A 25,290-nucleotide genomic window follows, 5' to 3' on the forward strand; every position below is an offset into this window, starting at 1 on the left:
TTGCTTTTCGGTTGATGAAATGTATTCTCTCTGAGTAACGATTTAAACATACATGCGACTTCTAAAAGTTCAACTTAAAACCATAAAGAAGATGGTTTTGTCTTTTGTCCGTTTAATATAGTACCTACTGAATGGTTGGTCCATAATAATCCGATTCAAAATACTCGCAGAAGTTTTTAATTTAACAATCTTAGAACTAATAAGAATAGACGAGAGCAATAAACAAAATTTGGTGGAGGCATCTATTCAAGAAGAAGAGTTAAGAGTTTCAAAAAAAGTTAAATTAAAAAAAAAATCGGTCGATTTTTGGGTATTTTTTTCGTTGTTTTTGATTACGCTATTTGAAAAAAAAAAATATTTGGCACTAAAATCGTAAAATGAGAAATTAGAAAAAATTTGTTTTTAACTATTCTAAGTTAAGCTATTTAAAATGTTAAATTTTAACCATGGAAAACTTAAAACGGGAAGAGACGATATAAATTAATTACAGTTATTTTTTTAAGCCGAATTGCCATATTTCCACTATCCTCCGATTTTTTTTCGTTTTTTTTTTTTTTGAGAAAAACTAAAAAATCAATTTTTTTGGAATCACTTAATGTTCTTAGTACCTACACATAATTTAATTGAAATCTTAAGAGCCGTTTTCGAGAAAATTTCAATACCTCAAAAATGTTAGAATTAAAGATATTGCTCTTGTAAATTACTTAAAAATGATCAAACCGGGCAGGCGAAAACCACAATTTTTGACATTTTCATCGTCGTAATTGATATTTGTTATAGAAGATATAAAGTAGATACAAAAATATTTTCAATATAAGTTCAAGTGACCTCAACTCCAAAAATTAATAAAGAGTTTCGCCCAGGTACGACAGTGGGCTCATCAAGAAATAATTTATAATTTTTTATTATTTTTGTTATTTTTTTCTTCGTTATCAAAAATATTTTCTCTAAAAATTGGAAAAATACTAAATAAATGTAATAAATGACCACGATCCCATGAATATTTTTATTAATATTCGTCGTATTTCTTATAATTTTGACTATTTGGCCTTACATTAGGTTAAATATTATCTATTGTTGAAATAGATTCTGTATTTTTAAATAGCTATTATTCTAAAAAAACGACGAATATTAAAAAATAAATATTTAATGCACTCATTTTTTTTCAGTTGCAATAAATATTTTTTATGCGATTTTTTTTATTTGCAATAAATTTTATTTGCAGAATATTAAAAGAGACATTTTGGTATTAACTCAATGTGGCCAAAATATGCCCACGCCGCAACCAATGTGATTATGGCCTTGGTGTTAATAGTCTTGAAATGTAGCTTAATAATGTACAAATTTTTTTTTGGTTTTTCAAAAATTTGTTTATTTTCAGTGCAAAATTTTCAACACAAAAAACAGCAGAGAAAACGAGGTTTGAAAATCACTCTCAATAGAAAAAATAAATGAAAAATTGTTCGACATGGTTGTATTGAAGTGTTAATATTCCGAGATCTTCACGATGTACTTTTCAAAAAAAGGTCTTTAAAGAATTGTGATAAGATTACCGAACTAATATAAACATAAAATTACCAAAGTTTTGTCAAAAATTAGAAAAAAATTTAAAAAAGTTTCCACGTTTGATTAAAAAACAATAAAAAAAAATCAATACAGCTACCTTAAAACTCTTATTACATGAGAACAAGGCAACTAATTTTAATGTTCTTGGTCTTTAAATGTAGCTTAGATTATACAAATGCTTTTTGGTTGAAAAAAAAAAAAAAATTGTTTACCCCCCTATACCTAACAACATACGAAACATACTTAAAATACCAAACATACGAAACGTATCAAATACATGAAATAGGTATACGAAATGTACGAAACATATGTACGAAGCATGCGAAAGTAACGAAACATACGAAACACACGAAACATACGAAATATACGATAAATACAAAACATACGAAAGTAACGAGTAACGATATTATTGAATCGGGTACTATGTAGTATCAAAAGTAATGTATACATGAGGGTACTCATATTGTAGTTACTTTTACAGTGCACAATGAACTTTGCATTTCCATAAAAAAAAAAATAAATAGGTAATATTATTACATGTATTCTTATGATATTGTTTTTTTATTTTTCAATAAAAGTTGTCCAAAGAAGCTGTGTCATATTTTGTAAAAAATATTTTTACCGGTTTTTTCGTTCAATGGATTAATCATTGCTTGACTATTTTTTGCATTTATAAGTAGAGTTAGCGTACATAAGTTGGGATTCATTCCTGGAACGCTTGTTTTGAGTTATGGTAAAACTTATTCTCTTAGTGATATTATGAATCTCGATTGCCATTTCAAATGTTATCTAAAAAAACAAAAAAATGATAGTAATTAAATATTCCGTAGGTCGTAGTTTCCCACCTTCATGATTTTTTACCCTTTAAAGAGTTTTAAAAATCGATTCAGTTCAATGCTATATATGTATCAAAAAAATATTCTGTCTAAAAATTTGAGCATGAATTGGTTTTATCAAATCTCAACGAAATAAAAATTTTCCCAAAGAGATATTGAAATTAATCGCTGTGCATTTGTTTCAATCTCATAATACATAACTCGAGAATGACTCCACTAATTTTGATGATTCTTTTATTGTTTTGTTCATATTTATTAAAGAAAAAAACAAAAGCAAAAAAATACGATAAAAGGAAAATCCAGTGAATCGAATAAGTCGAAGTATAATCGACAAGTTTGTAGAATATAATTTTTTTTCCTTAAATAGCTACAATTGTTAAAATATAAGTGTTTTTGGCCTTTGTTTTAATATAAGGGGACTATCGCTAAGTAAAAACTTTTCACAGATTTTTAAATTACTTGGTACCTATACCAAAAATTTCAAGAGTTTTTTTTTTTGCAGTGCTGTATTCTTAACTTCATAAACATGAAAATTTTTCATTTTGAATTACCTAGATATAATTTTATTTAAGTAGGTACTTTTATCCATTTCTGAAAATCTCTTAGTTAGCACTTAATTATTCTTAAACCTGGGATTATTAACAGTTTCCACTTAATGTTAAAATAAAGTTTTTTGTTTTTTTTTTTAACTAAATATACCAGAAATCAGTAGGTACTAGAATATCCTTGAATAACCAATCGTTACATACTTTCAGCACAGCATAGAAGAGTAGAGAAATTTTCCATCTACCCAATACTTGGAAATCAATTCGAAAAGCTGTTAGAAATTCACAGAATTTCTCTCTATAAACACCTTTTCTAGCACATTTCATCTGAATTTATTTATAAATTTTTGATATGTGTGTTATTGTGTAGTTTTCATCCATTTATTTCCAATGAAATGTAAGTTTAAAAGTCAAAAAAACACTTTAACCCTTTGTTTGTTTTATAATTAAAATTTCAAAGTTAGTTTTCTATATATACATCACTTTATTTTCAAACACAACTTTGACGTACATACTGAATTTTTATAACTGGACGCTTAATGACGTATACAGAAAAATATATTTTTGAACTTTTCCATCATCGTTATGGTTTTGATTAATTCCTTAAATTTTTCCACAAAAAAATTTCGATTTTCAATCCGATTTTTTTTTTCTCACAAGTTTCAAAATTAATTCAATTTTAAAAACTTTAATTTCTCGTAAAGAACGAAAACCTAATTTCCTCGAAAGATTCTATTCTGCGATAATAAGTCTAACTAAAATTACCAAGAACTCCCAAAAAATTAAATCACCCTACATGCTCGAATAAGGTGCACACACAAGCCATACAGACAAACACAATCCCCTCGAACTCCGACCCTTTTTCCAGCAGTGCAGAACGAAATCTCGTTATTAAAAATTTTTGAACTTTACCTGTTGAACATACTGACTACTGGACTGACTGGCTGTTGGACAGTTGAACTTACCGAAGCAGATAAAAATTAACTCATTCAATCATTATGACGACTATACCATCCAGAGTGACTCTCATTCTCGATATTTAATTGCGCCATTTTCTGATTAAGAAGCACCACCAACCAGGCCCCCGTAAAACTATGAATTTTTGAGTTGATTACAAGCCCCATCAACACCCACCTCTCTCTCGCTCTCGTAATGAAAGTGAAGCTTAAATTGTTGTCCAAGAACTATTTTGGCAGCAAATGACGACCGACCAACCACAAAACATCAAAAAAAAAAAAGATACAATAAATACATCCATCAGATACAAATTCTTCGTCACTCGTAGTTTTCTCTCGGAACCGAGCAGCAACAGGTTGTTGAGGTGGTTTTCAAATTCAAATTTTGGATAAAATTTAATTTTCCTCAAAGTTTCGGGATCAATTTAATACGCCAAAAACGCTCAAAAAAAAAAATCCAAAAGAAGGATTGAAAAATAAAGGACCTTTATTGTTCACCTCGTTTTTTTTTGTGTGACGCGAGATTAATAAAAAAAAATTGAAAAAAAAATCCTCCAAAAAATAACGGTCTCATGTGGCGGTACCATTTTTATTGCACATAAATAACCAAGAATAATAGAGAGTGTGAGAAAAGGCAACGAATTGAAGTTTTTTTTTTTGAAAATTTTATTTTTTTGCTGAATTTATATAAATATTCGCAGTGCTTTAATGTTCTTTTGTGGAGAATAAAACACTCATAATAAATCACACGAGGATTGTTGTTAAATAAGATTGAAATACACGCGGCGGCGGCAGCAAAAAGGATATATTCAATATTTATATATTCGAATATTTTGTAATATATATGTACACCTCAACTCGTATATCCTCGTATATCCCCATAAATGTTTTAACCTACACACAAACACTTTTATAGAAAGAATTTTTCTGTTTAAATCTTTCGTATATACAATAAATATAGGCTTTTTGTTGAATATTGTGACAATAATTCAGTGAATTTTTGGAGATTCAAAAGTGTTGGCAAAATAAAAAAAAAATAAATATTTTTTTTTTTATTAAATTATTGGCAAGCGAAATGGCGTCGTCATTCAAATTGGTATGTACACAAATACTTATATTTTATTGTATTTAATTTTTTTTATTTACGGTTTATCATGTTAATATTGTATATATTAAATATTTTTATATTCAACAAGCTGGAGAGAATATATATTATTTTTTTTTAAATATAATTAATTTGCTATTTATATTTTTTTAAACGAGTTTTAAGTAGATTAATTACTTATTACTTGACAATTTTTTTTGTTTTTGTTGCTGTTGGTATTCAGTTTAATTTAAAGCATTTTTTGGTTTATAATTAAATTAAAGACTATTATAATGAAAGCTTTTTGATGCTTAATTGCTGTACTTTTGAAAAGGGTGGTTGTGGCTTAGGTGGTCGGGTAGATTTTTAACGCATTTGTGTCGAAACGGAAAAAAAAGTCATGTGTGCAATTCACACGTGGTAGAAGTGAAACCTTAAAAAAAAATTTTACTTGCAAAAAAAAAGAAAAAATCTACCTATTTTTTATTCTATCTCCTTTAAATACATGTTTTTTATATGACAACGTATATTAATTTTATATCATCTTAAAGCTTATAGCCCAGGGTCGATAATTTTTGAAACCAAAAAAAATCATAGTAAGATGAACCTCATTGGAAAAGGAGGTGATAATGATAAAAATGAAAGGAAAAATAAATTACGGGCGAGCCGAGTTCGGGAAGTGGTAGGGTTGAGTTTTTAATGGTAAAAAATGGTATATTTCGATTTCCGTTAAAACTACAAGTCCTATGGAAAAAAGTTGTATGGCATAGTTGTAGGTAATAAAAAGATCTACAGCTTATGTATTAACAATTTTTTCACATAACCTCAAAATTTATGTGAAAAATTCAAAAAAACCGAGTTTTTGGTTTTTTATTTTTATCATTTTTAAAAAAATGTTTTTTTCTACGAAATTTTGTGAAAAACTTCTTTATTATGTCCCAAATACACAGTAATTTATTTGATTTAAAATATTTATTTTTTAACGTTATTTTGACTTAATATCAAAAAAACACCCTAATTTTCAATCGAAAATTCACGTGTCAAAATATCAGCTTTTTTCAAAAAATCGGTGGGCATTTTGTTTGTTAAAATCTCTACTTTCCGATAGTTTAAACAAAAATTTAAATTAATATGCCATAGTACATGTTCTCGGAATATGCAAAAAATCAAAAAATCTCAAGTTCGAAATATTTTTTTAATCATTATTTACAAATTTGCCCTATTTATTAAAAGTTACACTTTATTTACTCAAAAACCGTAAAATTAATCTATGTAACATAAAATCTTACGGTTTTTGAGTAATTAAAGTGTAAGGGTTATCAGCATGCGTATTAAAGTTAAATCAAATTTGTATGTGCACTAGATCAAAAGATATAACGTGTGTAGGAAAAGAACATCTTTTTAACGTTATCTCAGAATTTTGAATATGAAATTAATTGAAATTTTGTACATTTATAGTTTATTTAATTACCTATCTACAGTACAAATTTCATTTATCTATCTAATAAAACAAAAAAGTTATAATAAGTTGAATGTTCGTGTCGCGTTTTCGTTTCATCTTGTTTCAAATCATTACGATACTAAAGAAGTTTTCACTTCAAAAAGTTCGTTAGTTTTTCCATTGTTTTCAATAATTTGAATATTGAAAAGTTAATTTTGTTTAAATTAAATGTATATTAGATCTTAGGTAAAAAATATTTTTTCATACAGTATCTTTAAAATTTAATTTTCTAATTTTAAAAGACATAATTGTTTGTTATTTTTGTGATGTGCAAATTGATGATTTTTCGCAGTTGTTCTTGTTAAAAAAAATCCAACAAAATCATCATTATTTTGATATAAGAATTATTGTATGAATGTAAATTATTTGACAACTTTTGTAAACAAAAGATATTTTAAGTTAAATGATAAAATACGGAACTATATTATGAATCTTATCATCTCGATTTAAGTCTAATTAGAATATTACTAAGGAGTTTATTGTGAAGTTTGCAACAGTGATAAAGTAGCTTCTCAATTTTTTTTTTAACTGCTTTGAAACGACTTTTTTTTAACAACTGAAACTATTTTATAATACCTATAGCATAGTTTTGAAAATTCTATGTTTTGAAAACGAGTGAGGGAAAGATGAATGAGGGGTTCCATTGGCCCTATGCCCTATGTATATTATTGGAAAAGTCTAAATTACGGTGGTATTTTTTTTTCCATAAGTCTGTTTCTAGTGCAGGGGAAGAACTAAATTGATCCTTTTTGCATTGCCTTTTAAAAGGGAAAAAAATGAACATATGTATCTCTAGTATAAACGTCCGACTTACAAATTTAGAAGAATAGTTCTTTTTGCACTTAAACATGAATAAATTCTTTTCTGTCCCAATCCCAATTTTAAACTTTTTATTTGATTTGAATCTTGTTTGTTGATGTGCTTGTACAACCTACATAATACAATAGCGGTCATATTTTTAAGGACATTAAAGACCAAAAAAATGTCTTGTAAAAATAAATCAGAACAAAAACATTACTGTTAAAAAAAGAGCCAAGTTATCCTATGTTGAAATTATGCTGGAACAAAAAGTACTGAGATGTAAAAGTGTACCAAGTTCTTAAGTTTGGGTTCAAATTCGTATCAATAAAATTTTGATTGTTCTCTTGACAATTTTCTTAACCATCGATTTTTAAAGTTATTTCAAAAATTGCCAAGTAAACAATCAAAATTTTATTGATACGAATTTGAACCCAAACTTAAGAACTTGGTACACTTTTACATCTCAGTACTTTTTGTGCCAGAATAATTTCAACATAGGATAACTTGGCTCTTTTTTTAACAGTAATGTTTTTGTTGTGATTTCACTACTTTTTGCAAGGTATGGCTGTAGAATATAAAATCTCTTTATTTGATGAAAATTCAGTGAAAATGGGTGGTTGCCACGCCCCCTGCCTGAAATTCTCAAACTTTAAATTGTTTCCTTTGTGTAAACTACCAGCTCCACCATTTTACAAAATTTCAAGATTCTACGACACACAGAAGTGCTCTATAATATTTGATGAAAATTCAGCGGGAATGAGCGGTTGCCACGCCCCTGGCTGAAATTCTCGAATTTTAAATTTTTTCCTTTGTGTAAACTACCAGCACCACCATTCTACCAAATTTCAAGATTCTACGACAATCAGAAGTGCTCTATAATAATTTATGAAAATTCAAAGGAAATGGGCGGTTGCCACGCCCCCTGGCTGAAATTCTCAAGTTTTAAATTTTTTCCTTTGTATAAACTACCAGCTCTACTATTCTACCAAATTTCAAGATTCTACGATAATCAGAAGTGCTCTATAATATATGATGAAAATTCAGCGGGAATGGGCGGTTGCCACGCCCCCTGGCTGAAATTCTCAAATTTTAAATTTTTTCCTTTGTGTAAACTACCAGCACCACCATTCTACCAAATTTCAAGATTCAACGACAATTAGAAGTGCTCTATAATAATTTATGAAAATTCAGCGGAAATGGGGGGTTGCCACGCCCCCTGGCTGAAATTCTCAAGTTTTAAATTTTTTCCTTTGTATAAACTACCAGTTCTACTATTCTAAAAAATGTCAAGATTCTACGATAATCAGAAGTGCTCTATAATATATGATGAAAATTCAGCGGAAATGGGCAGATGCCACGCCCCCTGAATTGAAAATCTCAAATTTTCGATTTTTTCCTTTGTATACACCACAAGTCCTACTACCGTGTAAAATTTCAAGTTTCTACGATATCGGGAAGTTCTCCATAATTTTGATGATCTGTCAGTGAGTCAGTGAGTCAGTTACGGTTTTTGCGATTTTTGAAGCCCTATATCTCAGAAACTGCTCATCGTAGGAAGCTGAAATTTTGTGAGGTGTTTGGTTTTGACGAGCTCAACAAATGTAGTATTTCTAGCATCTTTGGTGTGGAAGTTAGAGGGGGGTCGAAAATGGCCTGAGTTGTTTCCTGTAAATAAGGGTGTAGTGCCAAAGTTGCTAGAGAACTTGGCTGGGCACTACCGTGCCCCTTGATTTTACCTAAATAGTATAATTTTATACTTTATTTCCACAATGACATTGTCGGGATCATAAGATGCTAAAAATAAACTTTAATATCATTCACACATTTCATACAAAAACTCAAGAAATTAGAATTATCCCTTTGACTTGGTCATGTTCATGCGTACATCTATTGAATTCTCTAGAAAGTGATACAAATTAGAACTATAGTTTTTCAATATTTATATATATTGAACTCACTTTCACATCCGTTTATTTTCAAAGTATGATAAGTCCAAAACCGTTTTTATTTTTTATCTTTTGAACTATCGCTCCAAAAATTAAAAACGAAACGGTATTTTTTACCTAGGCAAAAGTTCTACAGAATATATTTTTTATAAATTTTGCTACACACATCAAAAGAAAATAGAACGTTTTTTCTTCTCCTGCAAATTTAAAATCATGGACTTATCATGTTTTGAAAATAAATGATTCAATTAAAAAAATTGTTAAAAATTACTATTTTTTGTTTATTTTTTATTTTTATTATCCTTTTGTGATAATAATCCTTTAATGATAATAATCTTTCACAAAAATGAGATGGTTAAAAAAGTTGTACTCTCCTAAAAAATATGTACACAACTGTACATTTGGAAATTTATGCTTTCTATTAAATTATCAAAAAAAACATCATTTTTTAAAATTAAAAAAAAAATTTTGTTGAGGTTGTTTGCTTCGGTAGAAGAGGCAATTTTATCAAAAGTTGACATCAAACCAGAGTTCAGAAATAAATCTCAACCTTTTGAAAGGTTCCTTAATAAATCTTATCTGTCGCTATTTTCAATAAAGGTCATAAAATAACCTTTATTTTTAAAAAAGAAAAATTTCGGTCAAGGTAAGAGAGAAACCTTTATTTTGTATTTTTGTATGTTTCGGTCAACCAGTGAGATTTATCGCTGAGAGAAAAAAATAAATCTCATCTGCAAATGTATCAATTCCTAGAGACATAGAAGTTCCCTGCTAACAATTTTGCTTTTATAATGCTTTACAGAAGCAACTTTTGCATCTGTAAAACTTTATAGAACCAAAATTGTTTGTCGGGTAGTGCCATATGAAAGCTTATATTCTCAGCTACCCGATAGTGGTATAATCCGGTTTTTCGATTTTTTTTTTTTCAAAATTCCGAGAATATCACGTTTATATGTTGGGGTAAATATTTTTTTCGAAAAATCCCCTCATCATAAGAACGCTCCTGGAATCTAAACCGCTTGAAATAAAATTTTGGGAGTGGTGCCAAATGATAGTTTGTGTCATGGGCCTACGCTTTGCACATTGGCAGATTTTTAAAAAATCTCCTTAGATGTTAGTCCGCAACATTTTCCTTAAAAAAAAATGTCGTGCCTAGTTTTTTTGATTTTTTAAGTTCTCCCGGTTTGAGAACGCATGCACCTATAGGGACGGGAGTAGTACCCAAATGTAGGTTAGAGTCCCCGCTACCTTTTGGCATCATTTTTTCAAAATTCTGAGAAGTTGGGCGGGTGAAAACGGTTCTGGAAGCTGAACGCTTTGACCTATATGCTATATATTAGAACATCGGTCTCCTGAAATATTCGGAATTGCATTGGTTGTGAGATATTTAAAAAAATAAAAAATAAATCTCAACCGATAACCTTTATTTTTGATTTTTAAAAAATAAATCTCAAACCTTAACCGAAACTATTTAAAGTAATGTGGTAACTCTCAGAGAGAAACCGATTGAAAATAAAGGTTGATTGTTATTTCTGGTCTTTGCTTCAAACCTGGTTTCTATTTTCATTTAAAATTTTCCTTATACAAGGAACATTTCTCAAAGATCTCAGAATCGTTTATTCAAAACATAAATTTTTAAATATTATGCTCTTAGTATTTTCATAATTTTCATAGTTTTTACCAATAGAATACCAAAGTTTCAAAATAAACTTTCAATTATAATAAAATGTTATATTCTTATACTATTTCAATAAAAAACTATTTAAAAATTAAGTAATAAGAGTCAAAAGACATAGGTATTTAAACATGCATAGTTCGTAAGAAAAAATTTTTTTTTTGTTTGTTACAAAAATGTAATATGGAAACATAACGAAAATTACCTTAACATTTTTGTTTTTGTTTTTCAAAATTGAAAGTTTACAAATCATTTTTCATTGCATTTCCTGGATTTGAAAAAAAAAAAAACAAAAACAAAATAAGCTTGCAACTTTTGAGAAAATTGAGAATGAACGGATTTGTATCCCCATATATTTTCATTCTTAAAAGGGACCTCCTGTTTTTGAAAGTTTTTGGTTTCGTAACACAATTTTTTTTTTTGTTATAAAAATCTTTTAAATGAAGTTCGGCAAAAGCAGAAATACCGCATACAATTTTCTTATGTCAATCAGCACTCAATACAAGCTTTGACTGTATATTATTTTCTGAATTCTACTCACCAATTTATCAATATAGGTACATATTAATATAACTTAACTCTCAATATTGATTTACCACCACATAGGTACTATTTAAATCCGTTATTTCCTTTTTACAATTTTTTTCTCATTCATAAAAATCAATAAATTCCCAGTATTTACATGACTTTAACAAAATTTAACAAAAAAAAAAAATAAATATCAACCAAGTATAAATTCATTTTCAAATCGATTGACTCAGTCATTATGATAAAGCCCCATCGCTACCAACAACGTCACCACATCGATGACAGCCGTTTATGTTTATTTTATCTTCATGTTCGATCCAACAGACAATCAAACAATTTGACAAAATACAAAAAAAAAAAAAAAAAAATTGTTATATGTATAAATCAACAACAAAGTTAAAACTGAAAATATAATATTAAATGATTGAATATGAATATTATGAAAAGTTATTGAAAGCGATGAATAAAACAAAAAATAAAATCCAGGATATCCCCTTAAACTGGGTTTTTTACATCATATTGGTGTTGGTTGGAGATGAGAAAAGGACATGGTAAAGTGGAAGCTGAAAGGGGAGACCCCTGTGTGACCATTTTGGCGCAGTTTGTTTTCATTAAGCACTTCGTTTTGTGTTGTGGTAGACTTTTTTTTTTTTTATTTTTCGTTGTTGTTTAAAGGAAGCCTTCAATATCAGAACAGAAAAAAGAGAGAAGGACACATCCTGAGCGACAATTTAAAAAAAAATAAAAAAATGTTAATCTCGATACTCAGCAGGACGATGAACGACCAACGACCATGTGGTGGCCTTTTGTGTTGGTTTCTACTTTTTGCTCACAATTTTGTTGTAATTTATTTTTCCTTTCGATCAATTTTTTTTTTTTTTTAATTTTATTTTAAATTTATTTTTCACATTATTATCCTCTCATTTTTTATGTATAATTTTAAGCATATTGATGACATTGCCTAGAGCAGCATATTGGCGAAAGAATTTATGTTCGTTTTTTTTTTTTTTTTTGCATAAAATGAAAAACGAAAAAAAAACCATACGATGTGGTTAATCGCGAGAAAATTTAATTTGATATTAATGGCAAATTGTTCGAAAATTGTTCAAAAAAAGGGGGAGGTATGCAGTAGAGTGTTGAGGATATTGATAAATTTATTGGAGGATTTGAAAAATTTAACGTTTCAGCTTGAGTAAGACAATGTGTGGAATATTGAAAGAAGAAAATGAGGGTGTTTTTTTTTTTTTTTTTGATAATGGATTGGTGTTTGGTGATTTATGGAAAATAAATTGAAAGAAGAGGGGAAATTGGATTTTTTTTCATGGTGCGAAATTGATTTTATTATTAGGAAATCTAAAGGAATGCATATTTTATTAATAAGAGATTTTTGAACTAGATTTTCATATATCTGATTTTGTGTGTCGATTTTTTTTTATTATGATCAATTAATTGGAAATAATTTATCTTTAATTTTTTTTGAGAAAACTCTGAATGAATAAATCTCAATCAAACACTTTTCTAAAAATGTGTACGTAGTAGAAAATTTCACAAAAAATTTCATCAAATTTTACATCATTTTGGATTATTTATTTAAACAAACTCTATGAAAAGAAAATGAGGCACCATTAATTTGGTGTTCAAACATGACATTAAGTGTAGTGTAGGGAACTATCGAATAAAAACTATCAAACTATCGATAGTTGTAAAATATTCATTCATTCGATAGTTTTAAATCATTCATTAATTTAGTTAGGGGAAGGTGGCCTACAATGGCAACCCTAAGGAAAATGTCCTATATCTCGAAAAACAGTAGCATTCAAACTTAAATGCTATATACTTTTCAAAGTTTAATATATTACTCTCACATTTTTTTCATTTGTGAGTTGAAAAAGTTTCAAAAAGTATTCAATTTTTTAATTTTCAAGGCGTCTACAAATTTCACTGATCAAATTTACCCGGGTAAAATGGCACACTGTCCAAACATACGTGATTTTAAATGCAAAATTGAGTCAAACGGGCTTCTTTTCCATTTTCTTGGAACAAGTGGTGCTTAATCCCCCCAGATCTTTCATCTAGTCATTCAAAACCCAGTTCATGTTGCTCGTCTCGTTTTTGTAGTTTTTGCAACTTTGAGTGTTTTGGATGCTTTTTACCGTCTTTTTTTTATGTTTGTGACCGCATAACTATGGACAGAGTGAATCAATTTTGATAATTCTTTTTGTGGTCCCATTTCAATTTTGTTCAGTTTAAGCCATAGGAACTATAAGAAAAACCATAAAATCCTTTTTTTTTATCATGGAAGTCGGTTTTGTTATTTTGATAAAAATGATTATTTCCACTTTTTTGACGGAATCAAGGGCTTTCCTCAGTCCAGGACTTCCTCTCTGTATATCGTTCATAAATATCAACTATTTTCACTTTAAAAAAATGAAAACGTGAAAAAAAAATTTAAAATGACATGTGAAATAGGTATGCCATTTTACCCGAGCACTAAGTAGGCCATTTTGCCCATTTTGAGTTTTTTCAATTTAATTTTTACACCAAAAAATTTAAAATCGTTTTAAACCAACTTATTTCAGTAAATTAATAAGAAATACTTCATGCGTACACACATTAACTTCTTTTTCCAAAATACAATGTTTTTTATACTTTTTTTTGCAAAAAAAATTTCACAAAATTTTAACGAGTGTACTTTTTGATGTGGATAGAGACAGTTTGGCCTGTCAAATTTCAAATAATGGCTTGAAGTTCCTGAAATTTCGTATATGTTGGTTTTGCCAGATAAACTAAAGAATCGCGTTCATAAAACTTTCAAATTATTTTCGATTCTACGATTTCTAGCGAGTTGGCCATTTTACCTTGGGGTGCCATTTTAGGTCACATTCCCCTACTATTTTCATTCGAATAGTTTTTTCATTCGATAGTTTAGTTACTATTTTCATTCGAAAAGTTTTTCCTTCGATAGTTTTTTCATTCGAATAGTTTTTTTTATACGATAGTTTTTTCATTCCAATAGTTTTTTTATACGAAAGTTTTTTTCATTCAAATAGTTTTCTTAAAAGTTGGTTTTTTCATTCAACGATAGTTTTTTCAATTGAATCGTTTTTTTTATACGATAGTTTATTCGATAGTTTGTTCGATAGTTTTTATTCGATAGTTTTATTCGATAGTTTTTATTCGAATGAATAAATGAATGAACTATTCGATTGTTCAAATCATTCAGTTACTTACTATCGATAGTTCAAATCATTCGATAGTTCCCATCACTAATTAATTGACAGTTTAAGTTTCGAATTGAATTGTTTCAAAAAATCGAATGTTTTTTGTTTAAAAAACTATAACTATCAATCTGTGTTAGTTTTCCATCAATTTAACCTCAAATATCATTTTTAATTAGTTTAACAGTATTTTTTTAATGATAAAAAAAAAACAACCACCTCAATCAACTAATAAAGAGTATATACAAGAGTACCTCATATTTACATAGACACATATAAAGTTATATAGCTAGTTATTGGTACCTACTCCAAAAAGTCTGTGGCCAATAACAAGAGTGAGTATTTTGTGGTCCATGTAAAACACGCCGCCGGAAGTGGTTTGCTTGGTTAACAAAGCGTGGAGAATTGCACGAAATATAAAGTGGTGGTGGATGGATATGGTTCTTGTGATGTTGGTGGGTGATGATGTTTGGACGACATCATAGACAGAAATATTGACTAAAAATTTTGTGTGTTATCATACTTTGTTATGAATTTCAAGTTTGTAGGCAGAACTGCATTGAGCGATTCTTTTTTTAATATGATGACGATGATGACAAACGTGACTAGGTACTAGAACACGATGTGGTTTATTGAAGTTTTGACTGGTTGACAGGTATGTGACGTCAGTGAAACAGATTTTAATTCTAAGAGGTTGTACCTGCCTAAACACTATATTTTTGGGTAATTTATTTACTAAAAAAAAAAAGAGGTTGTCTGTAAAGCCGGTTTACGGACGATGATTTTACGTGATAACGTTGTAAGAAAACAGGTTGTGTGCTTTTATAATGCTAAAAAAATTACCTCTTTTCTTTTCTCATTATATTAATTTTTTATTTTAAAAGCTAACAAAAAAAAATTATAACAATAAAAAAGCAAAATATTTCTTCTAAATAATAAAAAAACCATTTTTAAATGTTTACTATGCGCAAAAAGTATTAAAATAATTTATTAAAAATAATCACTTTTTTATGAAAAAAGTGAAAAAATCATTTCCATCACCAAAAAATTCATTTTTTTTTAAATTTAACAACCTATAAAAAATGTTATACCATCTGAAAGCTTATTGCTTCAGCTTAAAATATATATATCGATGCATCTCCAAAAAGAGTTAGAATTTTTTGAACTCGATCAATTTTCATCAGAAAAAGCAAAAAAAAAAAACATATAATTTTATTTTCTCACGCTATTGAATCAATTTTTTCAACAACAACCTGTACAAAATTTTATATCATGTGAAAGCTCATTATTTCACCTTTCAAATGACGTTTTAATCTTATTTCTGCGATGCCTAGAAAAAAAGTTAGAATTTTTTAAAGCCAACCATGTCGAAATTCCAAACTGAGATTACGGTACTTCCCACACTGGTGGATGTTCATGATCAACAGATCTCCACAGGTGTTTTGAGGGATTTCGCAAGTTTTTTAATTTAACATTGTGTAGCTTGTAGTGAATAAACAGTTATGCTCAATAAGGTTAAATCAAATTTGTATTTGCTTTAGGTCAATTTTTTGCACATGTATGCGCAATGCGCACAGTCATGTTCTACAGGGTGTCCCAAAAGTAATGGATCAAACGAAATATGATGATAGACCAACTTTAGGGCTCTCAGAATTTGGTAACTTGTTCATCCCAAATCCTTACGGTTTTTGATTAAATGCAGTTTTTGTGAAATTTCGAAAAATCCCGACTTTGCAACAGTATTTTGCTTCCTCCGCCCATAATTGATTTTTGTTTTTTACAATTCTTTCACTAAAACATTGCCTAATAATAAGAAATAATTAATTAATCACAATATTTTTTATTTCATTCGCCATTTTGTTGCAAATTAATTAACAGTTCAATGTTTTATAAAAACTCAATTTCTTACTTTTATTTCAGAGCAACACCCTGAAAAAAATTTGTATGGTGTGACACTGGTTTATTATTTAGAAAACTGGCCGTGTTATTGCAGTTTTCAAAAATGTATAAAAGTTTCAAAAGTTAAAGTTAGAACTAAAGATATTACAATTTAAAAGCAACAAAACAGGGCTTTTCATAGAAAAATAACAAAGAAAAATAAACAAATTTTCTCGACTGTTGTTTGTTTATTTTTTTTTTTGAATAAAAGCCTCGATTTTTGTTTGTTATTTTGCTCTGAAAGCCCTGTTTTGTTGCATTTAAATTGTAATATCTTTCGTTCTAACTTCAACTTTGGAAACTTTTATACATTTTTAAAAATTGCAATAACACGACAAGTTTTGAAAATAATAAACCTGTGTCACACCATAAACATTTTTTTCAGGGTGTTGCTCTGAAATAAAAGTAAGAAATTGAGTTTTTATAAAACATTGAACTGTTAATTAATTTGCAGCAAAATGGCCAATGAAATAAAAAATATTTTGATAATTAAATTATTTCTTATTATTAGGCACAAAAACTGCATTTAATCAAAAACCGTAAGGATTTGGGATGAACAAGTTACCAAATTCTGAGAGCCCTTAAGTTGGTCTATCAGCATATTTCAAATTGTCAAAAAAAAAATTCCCCTACCTATAATCACTACTCATGTTTAGTTTTAGATTTTTTTTAGAATTTTTTCAATACAATTGTCAGTCTTGCAATAAATGTATCTATTGATTAAAAAAAATTCAACTCTTTACATTGTCGGGTTTAGAAAATAGCGAATTTGTTGAAATTTTGTTTTACCCCTATTTACCCTATTAAAAGATGTAATTTTTTAAAATGCTTCAAATGTATCTAACTTAAGGTTATTTACTTTCAAATAAGCTATAGAATTGTATTGTATCTCTAATAGTTTATTTTTAATTTTGAATTGAAATTTTTGCCACACTGTGAAAGTGCGAGAGTGGAACGCTAGAAAATGGCGTCACTTTTTTGTGGTTATCACGTTATCACGTCAAAAAAAAAAACAGAATTAGAAGAATTTTTTTCTTCAAAAAAATGATGGCAGAATTTTGAAAAGCAGAATTTTAAAAAGCATAATTTTGAAAGACAGAATATAAAAAAAGCAGAATTTTGAAAAATAGAAATTTATTGAAAAAATCAGAATTTTGAAAACCAGAATTTTGACCCGCTCCCAATTCTTACACACCTGTTATCTTGCAGTAAAAATAAAAAAAAAATAGTGAAACAATTTTTTCCCACTTCACTATCTGTACTTGCCACTTTGGGAAAACCTTAAACATATTTGAATACCCACACTTTTTTCGGTACAATGAACTCCCTCAACAAAACGAGTACTTTGACCACTAAAATCACAAATTCTTTTCATCGTTTAGGTATTTTGTTTTTCTTTTTTTTAACAAAAAAAAAAAAAAAAATATAGAGATTTTCGGAAGCCGGAAGTTCGTCATTAGAACGGTTTGGCGTTGAATCATTTACCCCGAAGGTTTCCTCTTTGGGCAGTCAAATATAAAAAAAAAAAGAAGAAGAAAATTCCATAACTCGCCACACAAAAATTTCAAATCACTATGAAGAGTAGAAAAAAAAGAACCCAACCAACCTATTTCTAAGAATATAAGGACTTGATGGCAAATGGTTCAATGCATGCCCTTTCTGTGACGTGACGGATGGACGTCGCGACGTCCATCGTCATCATCGTCGGTTATAGTCTCCTCGTCCGTTTTTTTTTTTAAGAGAAAAAACTGAAAATCCTCATTAAATCACAGAAATAATATTTTTCATTCTGGCAAAATATGACTGTAGATTGTAGAATGGACTTGGTTTGGTTTTGGTGGTTTTAGTTTTTAATGGTCTCCTTTTTTTTTCTCTCTCTCTCTCTCTCACTCCCGCTTTTGGTGCATTCTTTTGTGGTGTTAATAGTTATTGCAGCAGGCCAGAGTTGGTATAGTGGAAAAGGACGTTTCGGTATAAGCTCCATACAATCTGGTGTTATGGTCACGGACCACAAATTGGTAGCGAAAACGAGCAGGCAAGGATCCTGCTACTGCTTCACATATACGGTGTGCAATTTGTTTCGAACCTTGAATGCAGTTTTTTTTTTTTGGTATTTTTGTGTGAATGTATGGCTTGGTGAGATTAATCGTACTCATACAAGTCGGTTGCCAAAAAAAAAGTGATTGCAAGTATTTTTTTTTATTTTTGTAGAAATGTCGAAACTGGGATTTTTAAATTCTTTAACTTAATCCATCAATTAGTTGAAGCATTTTCTGAACTTCCATCGTTAGGATTATACAAAGCGAAATACATTCATGACATGAAAACAATTACATTTCTAACAAAATTTAAAGAGAACCATTTGTTTCCTTTTAGTAGAAAGCTCGCATAATTGTATTTTAATTGAATATTCGCGTTAAATTTATGACCCCATTTTTCAATAATAAAATTGTCGCTATGATTTTGATGATAAAAAACACTTTACCCACACACACACACAAATTCATAGTAATCTCTCATAATATTTCGAAATTGTGGTCATTCGTTTTATTTATATTGAACAATTATTATTATTCCCATTTTACCGCTATTATTTAACCAACACGAGCATGTCGAACTGCAAGTAATGGTCAATATATATGAGTTCAAAAACCATTCACAGAGTCCCCCAGAGTGTGTTGTAATGCGAAATGTTGATGATTTTATCTGCAAACTCTGAGAGAACAAATTTAACAATAAAATGAAAAAAAAAAAAAATTAAACAATTAATTTTTTTAAATTCAAATAGAGCAAATCAAATAAACAATTTAATATTTGTTTTTTTTTTTCTTTTTTTTTTTATCTATTTGTGTCATTGCTGGATAATTGGTGAACCTATTATGTTTTTTTTTTTTTTTCATTCATTTTATTTATTAAATTTGGTACAATTTTTCATAGAAATGTCATAAAAAATTTAATAATCGCAATGAAAGAGGATTTTTATTGAGCTCGTATAACATTACATCGATGATTATTATTTTTTTTATCAAAGATTTTATGGTGAAAAAATAAAAACAATGAATTTTTTTGTTGGTGAGAGTATGACACGCAAGTTTAATATTTAATCCCTAACCAAAAAAAGATTTAATCGACGAATTTAGAACATTGACCTGATTGTATGAAGTTCGTTGACATGGAAGTTTTTCTTTGCAATATATTTATTAGGTATAGCTATTATTTGAAATGAAAAGCATGCGATTCGGAACTAAATAAAAAGGATTGAATGTTTTCATCTGAATTCAGAGACACGAAATTTTCAAAATTCTAGTTAATGAAATTATTTTTAAAAAATCAATGAGCAATTTTATTTTGCTACCGAAACACTCCACAAGAAATGTAATCTCTTTGTGGTTCAACACTTAACATTTTCAATCAATTGAGTTTTTGTTACACTGCAACCCATTTACAATGTCCCACACGTAACAAAAAGTTGTCCAACTTATGACATCAAACTCATTTTTTTTCAAATAAAGATAATCTTTTTACTTGCGATTCAGGTAGGTACTATATATCAAGTTATGCATTCGTAAAAAAAAAAAAGTTGAGATTTTTCCATGACATTGCGATGATAGAGAATGGCAAAAAAATGGGTCACGGAAGTCCGTCTGTCTGTCTGTCAGTCTGTAAACGAAGCTACAGCCTAAACGGATGGACCGACTCTCCAGAGGGGTTTTTGGAATTAATTTTGTTTGAACAAAAATAACGGTTCTCATTTACCAATTTTAGTAAAATTGAAATTGCTCAAAAACGGCTCCAACGATTTTGTTTAAAAAATTCAAATGTAAGTTTTAAGACAAGATCTATCTTCTTATAAAAAAAATTTTTTGAAAATCATTATTAACAGTACCTGCCATAGAATAGTTTTTTTTTTCAAATCCGATTATCTCCGAAAGTGCTTGTTCGATTTTAACGAAACTTTTTGTAGGTATAATATAATATAAGCCGAAAACAAAATTAAAAAAAAAATAATTTTTGGATTTTTAAAAAAATTTTGAAAAATTTTTTTTGAAAAATCAAATTTTCGAAAACAGGACATTGAATTTTTTTGAAATTTTGTTTTTAGATGTTGATTAGTGATTTCTACAAAATGGCATACCAGTTTTATTTAAAAACTTTTTTTTCAAAAAATGATTTATAAAAAATTATTTTTTTTTTAAAAACGGTTCTAACGATTTTGAATTTTTTTTTCTAAAAATGCACCTTATATCAATCAAAACTGCATACTTGTTTTGGAGGGCAATTTGATTTCAGATTTTATTTTATTTTTTTTTACCTACCTACATTTTTCAAATTTCTATATAAAAATTCTTAAAAATTTAAGCAACTTGAACTCTAAAAGCAAGTTCGTGCGACCCAGTCGTGCATTTTATTTATGTTAATTTGCATTTGGTAACTGAAGCAACTCATGTTTTGTGTATGGAACAAAAGAATTTAAACAAAAAATTTTAAATAAATTCACAGACATTCTGTAAAAACAGTGGCGTAGCTAGCCTTGTGGATGTGGGGGCCCTGTATCCAAATTATTTTGGGGGCCCCTTTCATCTTTATATAATTTGGAAAAAAATTTGAAATCTAGAATTTTTTAACCAGTGTTAATCAACATCTAAAAAAATTTTATAGTTAAAAAAATTTATTTTTAATTTCTATTAAAGCTATAATTATAGTAAATGCTGTTGTAATAAAAACTTCATTGAAATTGAATTAGTGGCCTGCAGACCAGACTTGGCACGTTAGAGGCATTCTAGTGCTAGATTCAACTTCAGAATGTCAAAGGTCATTAGAAAAGTATATAATTTGGTTTCTGTGGAAAAATTTGTATGGCTTATATACTGTCATTTATGGAAAAAAATGTTTTAATTTAAACAACGGAATTCCAAACATTTCAAAAATCAAAAATGTTTTGATACATTTTTTGATTGAAAAATAATATTTTGACAAAACAACGTGTAAAATAGATAAAAAACATAACGTTATTGTTGGCCACTTTTGTTTTAAAATCAAACCATTTTTGTAAGAGATAAAATTCAAAAACCAATAAATCTCATTTTTCTCAATATTTCTGAGGTTATTTAGAAAACGTAAAAGTTGTAGATCTTTTTATTATGCCCTAATTTATTTTTTTCCTTTCATATACCATTCATCCAAAATTATCCCACCACCCTTATCCTGCTAATAATTTTTTTCAACTTTAGTTCCCTATACAGACAGACAGACGAACTTGCGAGACCCACTTTTGTCCTCATTTGCGTGTTTTCGAATTAAAAAAAGTGATTACATGTTGAAGTTTAGGGGAAAAAACTATCAACGCGAAGAAACATAGACGCGTGTACAAAAAATAATTATCGTTTTAGTAAATATTGTGTTTGCACGCGTCTTGTGCTCTGTATCTTTGGGGGCCCCTATATTCCGGGGGCCCTGTTATATGGATATAGCTGATACAGCGTTAGCTACGCCCCTGTGTAAGAACATACTGACATACTTTGTCTGTCTTACCCGTTACGCGGAAAAAAGACCTCTTCAAACAATAAAATAAGTTGAAATAGTTTTGATTTTCCAGAATGCCCTTACTGGAGTTTAAAAAAAATTGTAAAATGAGTAAAAAGTTGCAAATTGTTAAAAACTTAAAAGTTATAATATTAATCAAATCTACCTATATTAAATGTTGAATGTAAAAATGGATTTTATCCGTTTTTGAAGAACGTCACAAGGATAAAAGCTTTAAAAAGTTTAAGGGAAACTTAGCAACATCAGTAAAAAAAAAATTCTAGGCCGTGGGTCGTCCACGTTCTATAAAACTTTGCCCATTTGCCTATGTTAAAAATTTTTCAAAAACAAATTTTTGGTATGCCATTCTTAAGAAATATTTGTAAATCGACAAATAAAAAAAAGTCTAAAAAAAAAGAAAAATTAATAAATAGATAAGATGAAAACGAATCAATCGTTTTCAAAAAATTAATTTTTAAAAGAAATCTGTTTTCCAAAAAAAAAAAATGTTTTTTTGTGATATTCTGATGCTTTGTTTCGTCAGAAATCTAGGAAACGGTTTTATGGCAAGTACCTACCTAAAGTTGCTTAAAAATAAGTACTTTTCATTTTAAACACACTTTAATTGCAAAATTACGCTCAAACAAATTTAATAGAATCAAAGAACGAATACCTCTCTCATAATATTTTCGAAACATTGCAATTTTCTAGAAAACGATTTGGATAAATCAAGTGTTTCTTTCTGGAAAATGTTTGTTTCTTATGTTATTCTTTTCCCAAATCGTTTTTTGGAAACGTGAAATTGATTTTTGTTTAAATAAAAAATGGTAGCCAGTTAAGTCGAATTCTAGTTTTTATTTATTTATAACGAAAACTTATAGAGCAAGATCCCAGGGGCGCCAGACATTACTTATTTTCTCAAGAATAAAATGTATAGAATTACGTAGTGCTAGGACATACTGTTAGTGTATGGATACCGGCTACCTTGTGCCGACGGCCATTTTACCGGTAACAGGTGCTAAAGGTACGAAAAATACGTACTTACTTTCCTTATTTGCTCAAGGCTGATTTTTATATATGATACTCAGGGAACTAATACAATAATTTTTGTAAGCTGCCAGACCCATCGGATGGGCCTAACACCTTGCCAGACACGCATTTTAGTATACGGGAAAGTTAGATTTTATTATATTGAGGTCTGGGAAAAAATTTTTAGCTTCAGGGCTCGAAAGAGTATCAAGACACGAGTCGAAAACCACATTTTGCACAATCGCATGCGCATCTAGAGTCATTTGGCAGCCATTTTGTTTTTTTAAATAAAAATTTCAATTTTTTACATAAAAAATGGTATATCTCGATTTCCGGCAAAACTACAAGTCCTATGGAAAAAAGTGGTATGTCAAAGTAGTAGGTAATGAAAAGATCTACAACTTATAGGTATGTTGACAATTTTTTCACATAACCTCAAAATGTATATGAAAAATTAAAAAAATCGAGTTTTTGGTTTTTTATTTTTTTTTTTTTCAAAAACCGTAAGATTTTACGTAACATTGATAAATATTACGGTTTTTTGAGTAATTAAAGTGTAAATTTTTAATAAATAGGCCAAAATAAATTGAAAATAATGATGAAATTTTTAGTAGATACTATGGTATAGTAATGTAAATTTTTGTTTAATCCATCAAAAAGTAGAGATTTTAACAAACAAAATACTCACCGATTTTTTGAAAAAAAGCTGATATTTTGACACGTGAATTTTCTATTGAAAATTAGGGTGTTTTTTTTTTATATATTAAGTCAAAATAAGGTTAAAAAATAAATATTTTAAATCAAATGAATTACTGTGTATTTAAGACATAATAAGGTAGGTTTTTACAAAATGTAGAAAAAATATTTTTTTTGAAAAAGATAAAAATATAAAACCAAAAACTCGATTTTTTGAATTTTTCATATACATTTTGAGGTTATGTGAAAAAATTGTCAATACATAAGTTGTAGATCTTTTCATTACCTACAACTTTGCCATACAATTTTTTTCCATAGGACTTGTAGTTTTGCCGGAAATCGAGATCTACCATTTTTTACGATTAAAAACTCAACCCACCCACTTCCCTAACTCGGCTCTGTAATTTATTTGTTCCTTTAATTTTTATCATATTCACCTCCTTTTCCAATGGGTTTCATCCTACTATGATTTTTTCTTAGTTTTTAATGTTTTTGAAGGCTTCGGCACTGGTCTAGGGTGCGTTTTCTATTATATTGTTAAAAAAAAGACAATAACTTTGGTCTAATTATTTTTTTTTTCGAAAATTCAAGGTTAAAGTTCACGCATCATTCATAAATATTATTCACAAATTTTAATTATTTTTTGTTTTTGATCTGACAGTTGCACACCTGATGTGCGCCATCAGAAATGGGTTCACATTAATTTTAATTAAATCTCCAGCTGACCGTAACCCTTTTGATAATAATAATAATAATTTGTCAAATAATTTGTATATTTCATTAATTAACCTTTTGTTTCTTCTTCTTCTTCTCTACTTTTACCCCCAACAAAGTTGATAACTTTCCTGCTGATGTTTCCCACAAATTGGGCACTCTCCATGACATCATCAGATTCACTATCGGTGTCATCCAAGTTACCTTTGTCCTCCAACTCGAATACAAAAGAACCATCATCATCATCATCGGCAGCAGCAACCTTGGGTGATTTATATCGTAAAAGCAGGCAATCCAGATGTGCACGTTGCTATGATGACAGGTAAAAAAAAAGGAGTTTAAGGATTAATTCCAAGAGCGTTTTATATGTGTAGTAATGATGTTTATTAACTTGACCCGCTGTTGTTGGTTGGTATTTTTCTCTTCTTTATTATAGATATGGAGATGACTATGAAAGAACTCGGTATAATAGTGGATCGGGTGGCAGAGGAGGAGGTGGTGGTGGTGCACCAAGTGGATATTCAAACTATCCCAGCAGGACATACGATGAAAGGCCACCTAGCGGTGGTAATTGGTATTATCCTCGAGAAACCAACGATCGCTATGATGAAAGCAGAGTTGGTTATGGAGGTGGCAGAGAAAACGACAGGTATTACTACCCTTACAACGGCCATTATTACGAAAGGTATGCGTAAGTTTAATTTTTGTTGGAATTAAAAAAAAAAAAAAACAAT

At 28.9% G+C, this 25,290-nt stretch overlaps 1 protein-coding gene across 1 annotated transcript; it reads left to right on the top strand.

Moving 5' to 3' along the window:
* The first annotated feature begins 4,791 nt into the window (after nt 1-4,791).
* Nucleotides 4,792-25,266, top strand: LOC129921191 (uncharacterized). Its single transcript, XM_056002920.1, has 3 exons — nt 4,792-4,999; nt 24,676-24,878; nt 24,993-25,266. The coding sequence occupies exons 1-3, from the start codon at nt 4,979-4,981 to the stop codon at nt 25,249-25,251; spliced, it is 483 nt and encodes a 160-aa protein (XP_055858895.1). The 5' UTR covers nt 4,792-4,978; the 3' UTR covers nt 25,252-25,266.
* The last annotated feature ends 24 nt before the right edge of the window (nt 25,267-25,290 follow it).

This window comes from Episyrphus balteatus, chromosome 1 (assembly GCF_945859705.1).
Source record: "Episyrphus balteatus chromosome 1, idEpiBalt1.1, whole genome shotgun sequence".
NCBI classification, from domain to species: domain Eukaryota; kingdom Metazoa; phylum Arthropoda; class Insecta; order Diptera; family Syrphidae; genus Episyrphus; species Episyrphus balteatus.

Excerpts from the sequence above, each read along its gene's own strand:
- LOC129921191 (XM_056002920.1), top strand. The coding sequence starts at position 4,979 with ATGGCGTCGTCATTCAAATTG. Across the intron at positions 5,000-24,675 it reads TGGCGTCGTCATTCAAATTG|TTGATAACTTTCCTGCTGAT; the intron begins GTATGTACACAA and ends CCCCCAACAAAG. Across the intron at positions 24,879-24,992 it reads GCACGTTGCTATGATGACAG|ATATGGAGATGACTATGAAA; the intron begins GTAAAAAAAAAG and ends TCTTTATTATAG.